The sequence below is a fragment of the Trachymyrmex cornetzi genome, unplaced genomic scaffold (genome assembly GCF_001594075.2).
Source record: "Trachymyrmex cornetzi isolate Tcor2-1 unplaced genomic scaffold, Tcor1.1 scaffold16, whole genome shotgun sequence".
NCBI classification, from domain to species: Eukaryota; Metazoa; Arthropoda; class Insecta; order Hymenoptera; family Formicidae; genus Trachymyrmex; species Trachymyrmex cornetzi.
Window position 1 is genome coordinate 5,463,793 of NW_017296201.1, and position 8,996 is coordinate 5,472,788.

The 8,996-nt window shown below is 32.5% G+C and overlaps 1 protein-coding gene and 1 pseudogene across 1 annotated transcript in view; both read right to left on the reverse strand.

Moving 5' to 3' along the window:
- The window catches only part of LOC108758574 (trypsin-1-like), a 7,508-nt gene extending 6,881 nt beyond the window's left edge, over positions 1-627 (reverse strand). Inside the window, exon 1 of the mRNA XM_018503575.1 lies at positions 558-627. Coding sequence (XP_018359077.1) covers positions 558-627 — 70 coding nt within the window. The remainder of the gene's footprint in view (positions 1-557) is intronic.
- A 2,439-nt stretch (positions 628-3,066) lies between these two features.
- Positions 3,067-3,991, reverse strand: LOC108758758 (uncharacterized; annotated as a pseudogene).
- Between the last annotated feature and the right edge of the window lie 5,005 nt (positions 3,992-8,996).

Below are 8,996 nucleotides of genomic sequence, written 5' to 3' on the forward strand. Positions count from 1 at the left end.
ATACATTATTTGCAGTTCCTAGAAGCGCGCCTCTCTGAATGCTCGCTGAGCGTTTATATTCGTTGCTAAGTTCTGCTACGCAAATTTCATTTTGGTTTGCAGATATTTATTAATTAATTTTTTATTAATTCCTGAGAAAATTGCAAGACGGTAGAGAACTTTTATATTTAATTTAATTCTACTAGTCTATGCGCTATTTATGCGCTACCTATATCCGTAAAGAACAATTTTTGCGCTCATTCCGTTTAGCTAAAAAAAAATTTTTTTTTGGGGACTGAGTATGCAGTCAGTCAGCCCACCCACCCGTTAAAAACAACCGATTTGGAAAATTAAATACACAGGATTTATGCGCTACATATATCCGTAGAGAACAATTTTTGCGCTCATTCCGTTTAGCTAAAAAAAAATTTTCCTAAACCTTCCTATCAAATTTCACCAAAATTGGAGAACTTTTACATTTCCGTAACATTACCGTCCGCCATATTAGTTGAACTATTTGAATTTCCAAATTTAAAATACGGTTTCGGAACCAGCCGTCCCCATAAACCTTCTAATACCTAATTCCACCATAAACGATAAATCTTTTAGATTTCCGTAACATTTCCGACTGCCATTTTGTTCAGTCATTTCGAATTCTCAAATTTTGAACAAGTTTGAAATGAACGACGCCACGATCCCCCTAAAAACAAATTACATCATAATCGAAGAATCTTTAAATTTTCCATAACATCTCCGTCCACCATAATGATTCAGCCATTTTGAATTTCGAAATTTTTATCACGATTTCGGAACGAGCGATCCCTAAAACCTCCGAATATGAAGCCACATCGAAATCGGAGTACTCCAACATCCCTTTGAAAAGAGGCTTGAAAAAAAACGTGACATGCCAATTTTAATATAGGATATAAATTATCATTCTGTATAACGTTTTAATTCATTTTTTAATTTAACGTTTTATGATTTTATATCTATATATATATAAATTTTATTAATATAAATTTATATCTATATATAATTTCTTCGATAAAAAATCAGCTAAGAAAATTCCATTCAAAAAGATTAGTTTAGTTAAATATTTCTCGTTGCTGAAATTTTAACACATTATTGATTGACGACTAATTAATTGAAAATTCGCGATTTCAATTAAAGCTTACCCTTCTGTATGTATCTTTCATATCTATTTCAATTAAGCATTTGGAATTCGAATATGGTCTGTAGCGGTTTTCAATATATCGGTTATGAAATTCTAATAATTCCATAGGTTCACTGAGCCAGAAATATATCATTTTCATACTTATCTATCTTTGGTTCGGCAGAAATTTTGATCTATCGTCTGTTAATTAATCGCCTATTTATAGACGATTGTGTAATGAAATAATATAAATTTTAATATTCGAATAACGTGATATAAATATCGTCATCGATTTTGTCTTTAGAAACAAATATATACGAAAATTAATGAAATTTAAACTTTAAATACCCGATTATTGAAAACTTCCATGGAATTTTATTCGAAAGATTTGAGAATAAATTTTTTTTAAAGTTACACATTTTGTAAAATAAAAAGAATATGTATTTTTAATACACATATGTTTTATTAATATTTTTTTCTCTTGCTCTATCTCTATCTTGTTTGGTTATATTTCCTCTTTTTAAAATAAATTATTATTTATGTGATATGTATTAACCTTTTTTTAAGTGTCAATCCTCCCGACGGCCTCTCCGGAAACTGATCGATGGTTAAAACTCAAATTTCCTGTCCAATCTATCAATACTATCTCCGCATATAATCGATGTCTACTTATACGCGATATTTTGAGAATTGTTTTAATATGAGAGGTAAAGAGTGGTGTAGCAAGCAGTGCTTGTCAACGACTGCTGTCTGACGATTAACATATAAATCAAATTTCTGACGGCAAGTCAGCTCCTCCTCGCGCTTGAATTTGTTCCTGGATTCTCCCGTTATCCATCCTGGATGCGTGTGCACCGCCAGCCATCTTGTATACTATTCTCTCTTCCTCTCTTTTTCGAAAATGTACTGAAGAGATGTGCGAATGTTGAGAAGATGAGAATCATCGAGGATGTATTTTCTGCGCAGCCGAACAATCAGCACTGATGGACTGAAAATGATATTCACATTAGTGCCAATGTTGGATTATTTTTTCGAAACGATTATCTCATGAACTAGGTAAATACAAATTTTCAGCACGTAAATATGGAAAGAAACTTTCGCATGTAAAGCACGAAATTACGTTTCAGTAACATCAAATTCCAAATGTATACGTTGAATATTTGCAGAGAAATAATTTGTAGAGAAATAATTTGCAGACAAATACTTGTCTTTGGCGACAACGTATAATTAAATTTAACCTTCCAGAGCTGATGCCGGATCTGTTGAATCATCTCAATCAATTCTTCATATCTGCAAATTATTAGGTGCATTCAGCGAACATAACGGTTGAATGAGCGTTTATTGCTATTGATATATTTTTCTAGATTTATTGTGGGTCTAAAGATCTACTTCAATCAGGCAATAATTACACTGAACGCTCACTCAATCGTTGTATTCGCTGAATGCATTGTTATTACAATAAATTTAATATTTATTCTTTCTTATACGAATTATGCATGTCATTTTGGTTTCTTAAAATTAATTAGTGCCTTTTAGTCAATATAAATTAAATGAGTCTCGCAGACTTATCAGTTAACAGAATTTGGCATCAGCATCGAAAGTTTCAAAGAAATCGAAAGTAATACAAGATATGTGTGTATGAGATCTTCATTCACTTTGTACAGTTCTTTAAATTAATTGACCATTACAATGATTACAATAATTTGATGATTTAATTATAACGACTCGATGATTTATGTTTTTATTTGTGATATGTATATGCAACTGCTGGACGTGTTTTCGAGGACTAGTTTCACTTGGCAAGAAGCCTACGGGCGTAATTTGGAAGGAAGAAACCCAACATCCTCTTGTCTCTCCAGTACATCTCGTTCCGAAGCCGTGATGAGTAGCCAAGGCGGGACGAGTCCTGGGTGCTGTAAGTCTGTCACGCAGGACTAACGAGACCCATCCTGAGAGGATTCACTGTCTGGACATCCGTACTGTAGCGTACTTTCTCCTTCGCCTACTTTCCTATTCTTTCCGTTTTCCTTTACGTACCAAGCGTCGCGCATACGTCCAAGACGATTACTGCACACCCGGGACGTGCGTTGCAATGGCGTATGCAATTTCCACACTCTCGCCGCTCGCAATTTATCAGCGGCGACTGGCGAGAGTCGACCGCGGAAACGCACTAGAAGGCGGAAGATCGAGAAACGAGGATGTATCCCACCGAGGACATGCGTCTTGTTGCTTCTTCACGCCAAAATAACAAAGAAAGAAGAATGAGAATTGGCTTTCCCGTGAGATGCAGCCATTGCGTTTCGACGGTAATCGTGAGTGCAGTCCGACGGAGAAAATATTTCGAGATATTTGAAAGATAGCGAAGGCGTGATCGGCGAAATGAGATAAACACTTCAGAAACAGTCTTCGATTGTTGCTCGACGTGAACTTTAGACAATCTCGTGACTCTTTGAGGTTGTTGCAATTTTTATCCATAAAGCGGGATATATTACGTCAACGCAACGAGTCTCGTTTCGCTACGCATCGACGGTATATCCGCGTGCGATGCTGGCGCGTATACCAATTAACAATTAGCGATTTTGATAACGAGCTGTAGCATAATTCGAATTAGCTCTAATCGAGTAATTCCGCGCTCCGCCGGAATGCACTTTCCATGCCTATGTACCCTCGTATTCGCCCCGTTGCCTAGCCGCTTTAAAGCCGCACCTGTACGTACGTCAGCCACATAATTGGCTTTCGCGATCGTGCCGAAGTACTTGAAGGCGCGAGGATTACCAGGAACCTGATTGCGCGAGAGCTTTGTGCGGCAATTTGGATTTTCCGTCGTTCCTCGCCCGTCGTCTTCGTCGTCTTTGCCATTCTCGTCGCTTCCACGGAGCTTGTGCGTCTTGCCCTACGAGCAGATAGAAAAGCATTTGAAAGAGCCGGAAGTCGGCAAACTAAAACGTTTTTCTTGATAGGATACGCCGAGTTTATGGTCCCTCTTTAGCTCACAATCAATAAAACGAGCACTTAATGGAGGTCGAACAATTCTTGTATAATTTGACATTATTTGGTAACATTCAATAAATCGTATAGATTATTAAATCGCGCTTAATCGTATAGACGATAATAATATAAAGATGGGATAAATTTTATATCTTTCCTCGAATTTGAAATCATACATTTTAAAGATTCACGCTTTAAGTGTAGGAAAACAATACAAAGACGTAGAAAAATTGTATACAATCGCAATAAAAAAAAATAGATTTTATATTCATAATTTATACATTGACAAAAAAATATAGTCAATTTTAATAAATATTTAGTTCAATACTGCCAACTAAACATTTACTTACAGTAAATAAATATTTGTTCAGTAAAAAAAAGATTGTTAGATCAAATTAACATTTCTTGTATCAAATAAATATATCTTTATATTTAATAAATATTTAGGTGGCAGTATTTCACTAAATATTTATTAAAATTGACTATATTTTTTTCAGTGTAATTATAAATCTAAAATAAACAAAAGGAGATCGATATTATTCAAATGACACTCCACTTTACGTTTGAATTTATTATTCGCAACGACATTCTTTATAAGGGCAATTTTTTAACCGACAAAAGAAAATGATATGAAACGTAAGCTTCGTAATGTGTCATCGGAGAATCCATTAAAATTCAACTATTGTTGCAATCTATTAATCGATAAAGCGAACCAAGTGGACGCTCGTTAGCGCGAGCTGCACGGAGTCGCAGTTAGGAGGACTGTCTGGCGAATGGCTGAGAAGGAGTAGAAAAGATGACCTCGCAACGTGGCCAGACGACTAGGAAAGAGCGTCGGTTTACTCAAATGAGGGTGGGATAGGATAGGTAGGACGTTGCGCGGGACGCGCGGTGCAGAGTACGGAGTTGTAATTACACCTGCATGCATCGTTCCTACGTGCATTATAAATGGCTGTGCATTATGAATGAACCGCCGGACGAACCCGCCGGATTATCCTCCCGAAAGAATGGTCCTGCTATCCAACGTAAATCATACCCACCGGCGTCGTTTTGCACCACCAGCGATGTTCTCTAACCAGGGGGATAATTTCAGCATCGGTAAGCGCGCAAATGCAGGTAATAAGCGGCCTCGACATTTTCCCAAGTATCGAAATTCTTCGCAATGTTTCTTATAACTTGTATTTTGCAAAATAATTAATCTACAAAGAAAGCTTCTGCTTCTCCTTTTCCTTCTGTTTTTCGAAGAACATTATGAATTTATGAAGAACTTTATGAGGGCTTAGAATACGCTGGAAAGATACGATATGTGGCAAAGGAAAGAAAGAAAAGACTTTTGTAAAATTCAAATTTGCAGGATATATATCATTTTAATGTTGATGGCCAGTGCTATCTTCATATGCAAGTCTTACTGAGGATGTATGTAACTAACGACATATCTACTTTAACTACCTAGACTTCGGTCTATTAAATCATACATATATGCTATGTACATATATCTTACAGTAAAGTATACATGATGTCACAAGTTGACCGTATTTAAAGGAAATTCATAGATGTAAATTATTTTATTAACTGCAGTTTGAAATCATTCTCTCTCTCTCTCTCTCTCTCTCTCTCTCTCTATGTTAATCTGTGTTAACTTTGCTGTAGCTATACGTTATATTCTTAGAGGGCTCTCTTGCCCTAGAATATCAATAATCGCTTTATCTCTATCTATCTATCTCTCTCTCTTTCTCTCTCCCCTATTTGTAAATATTTATGGGTATCTATAATACGTCAGTAAAGTTAAGTTTCGATACCGACGGCTATTTGAAATTAGCTGCAATTTAATGTAAAATCTCGCAATTATATTAACAATAGCATATTTCATAAAGATTAATTAAAGTCCAAGAACTTATATTAGTGTAAAGATGAGGTCATATAATTTCCGAGCTATAATGGTTGTCAAAAATAATTGTAATCTTAATATCTTTTATATTAAAATTATCGACTCTATATGATACTTAACTGTGATATTATATATGGAAAGGATGGTTTTACTGAAGCATTTATAAAAGCTAAATGCAGATTTAAAAATGATTTCGTTGGATTATCAAAATAATTATGTAAGACCCTCAGAGACTGATTGCTAAAATGTCAAAACTTTGTGCAGCGTTGCTTATTATGGTTGAGATTTCTACCTAATTATTTTGATGATCCAACAAAATTATTTTCAGATCTGTATCTATATCTAAATTTTTAAATATAATGCTTCAACAAAATAATTTTTTTCGAGTAGTATGTTTGTAGTGGAGCATTTTGAATTATTACGTACATATAATATCAAATACAGAGAAAATGTTTCTACTTTTTTCTTTTAACTAATTTGATATAAATTCAACGTTGAATTTGTTATATTAATATTATCAGCACTTCTTAAATTTGGGTAGCAGAAACACGATGATAGTTCATTTCACCAAAATTAATATGAAAATGTAAGTAGCAAAATGTGTTCAACGCTAACAAGTTTCATATTTGAACCAACAACGTGGTCTTAATATTTGTTATTGTGCGACGCGCGCGGCGCGGCGGCCTGTTATTTATACTAAAAATTCTCTACTAAGAGTCTGGACATGAGAAAGCCACATTTGATTGACCCATCATGTTTTAACAATTCTTGACAGAGAAAAAGAGAGAGAAATAAATAAAAAGAAGACAGAATAGAATAAAAAAAGAGAAAAAAAAAGTAAATGTATGTGTTCTTCTTTCTCGCGTGGTTTTATTAAAACTATTATAATGCACACACATACAAAATTATTTATTGTCTCTCTGGATTGTGATATAATATATGAATCGCTGGATCACATACTTCATGTAACACAAAAAGTCATGATTTCGTGTATTTCGCGAGTTGTGTACGATTAATATCGAGAGCGCCATGCAAATTAAATGCTGTCTAATCGTCGTACTTTATTAATTAGTTCGCGTGCGATCGTAATTAATCGTTTTTGCAAGTGCTGTGTTAGCTATAACAAAGAAATCAAGAAGAGGAAGAGAAGGAGGACGACGACGAAAAAAAGAAACAGCACAGGAAACATCGAATGACGACGAAGCAACGTTGAGAAGTAAGTGATTTAATATTTATGTGCACTTATTGTTTATTGCTTACGATATAATCATTTATTCTTATTATTTAAATTATTTATTCAATTGATTAAATAAGAATTAGAGAAAAGATAAATTATTCAATAATTTATCTTTTCTCTAATTCTTATTTAATAAATTTAAATTACATTGATCACATAAACGTAAGAAAATATATTTTATCTTATATTTTGCAATTGTATATTTGAAAACGTTTTAAAGAGAGAAAAATGATACAAAGATGAAAAATATCGAATAAGAAAAAATAAATTTTATAATGAAAGATATGATACACGAACGTTATTCCATTTTAAGTTTTAATTTTAGAAATTGGAAAACGATTTTTTTATAACTATATAATTATTACGTATCCACGTAGAGACAAAAAGTTATTGTGCTCAATAATAATCTTAACAATAATCTATCATTCACACTCATGTTTTTTGAGTCACACTTATGTGATGAGAAGAAAATTAACTTTGACATATTTTTCTATTGTTATAGTTTTTTATAAATTTATTTGGCAAGAAACGGTGTTTGATATATTTACTTATTCTAGATTTTAATCCACAGTAATTATTACAGTAATTAAAACAAAGTTTGCGATGAAAACGTGTTACACAAGCGCAATTTTAATATTTTATTTTTTATATAATGAAAGAATAAAACGGTATTTGATTTTAATATCGTTATGAAAATATACGTTATGAGAATATACGCTTGTCAATGCAATTTGGTTTTAAATCTTTATTACCTATCCTGGACGGAGATATTACAATTTAAATATGCAATGATTTTTACTTTAAAAATGAAAATTGACTCTCTTAGCGTGAAATTAGTTTTATTTCCTTTTTTAATCAATAATATCTCGTAAACTAATTATACAAGATAAACAATCTTGTATTCATTTGAAGCGCTAAACTTTTAGCTTTTAAATGATACGAAGATCATCCCTCTTCGATTTTTTTTCTATAGAGATATTGATGTTATATCGACTCATTAGTTCGATCTAATTACGGAATAGACCAATGTGCATGCACGTGCGTTTATGTTTCAAAGCATTTGTACTACATGCGTTTTTACACCTGTTTTTTAGTGCACTTGTCATTATATGCAAAAAATAACGCGCGGCGTTCTTTTACTATAGCGTGCCGAAATTTCAAAATACTATACTCCACAAAAAATAGTGACTTATTGACGTGCGACAAAAACTGATCTTCTATATGTTTTGCATTTTATAGATAATTACTTTGAATATAGTCACTTTTTTATGATATTTATATACGTATGTGTATACAAATAGAGAGAAAGTGTATACAAGAAGAAAGAAAAATGTTGAATTATAAAATGTAAGAAATAAGTTGTTTTTATATTTTAAAACTATAAAGCAACAAATAAATAATTATTAATTCTTCTTTATTGAACATTGTATTCTGTTGAAAATAATTGATTAACAGAGAAATATTAAGAATTTTTTAAAAATACATGAAAAATAAAAAAAATAATATTTATATGTTTGTTATAAGAAGTTGTGTTATCATATATAAAAAATGCTAATGATCAATAAATCATAATATTTAACAAAAATATTAAGAATTTTAAAGAGGTAGTAATAAAATAAAAAACGCACTAATATATCTTTTGCTATTGATTCTTATAATTTAAGCGTACTTTTTATTTATTTAGCAAAATTTGGTTTTTTGATTTTTCACGTGTATGTAATTCGTGGTGTGTTAGCTGATATTAAACCAAT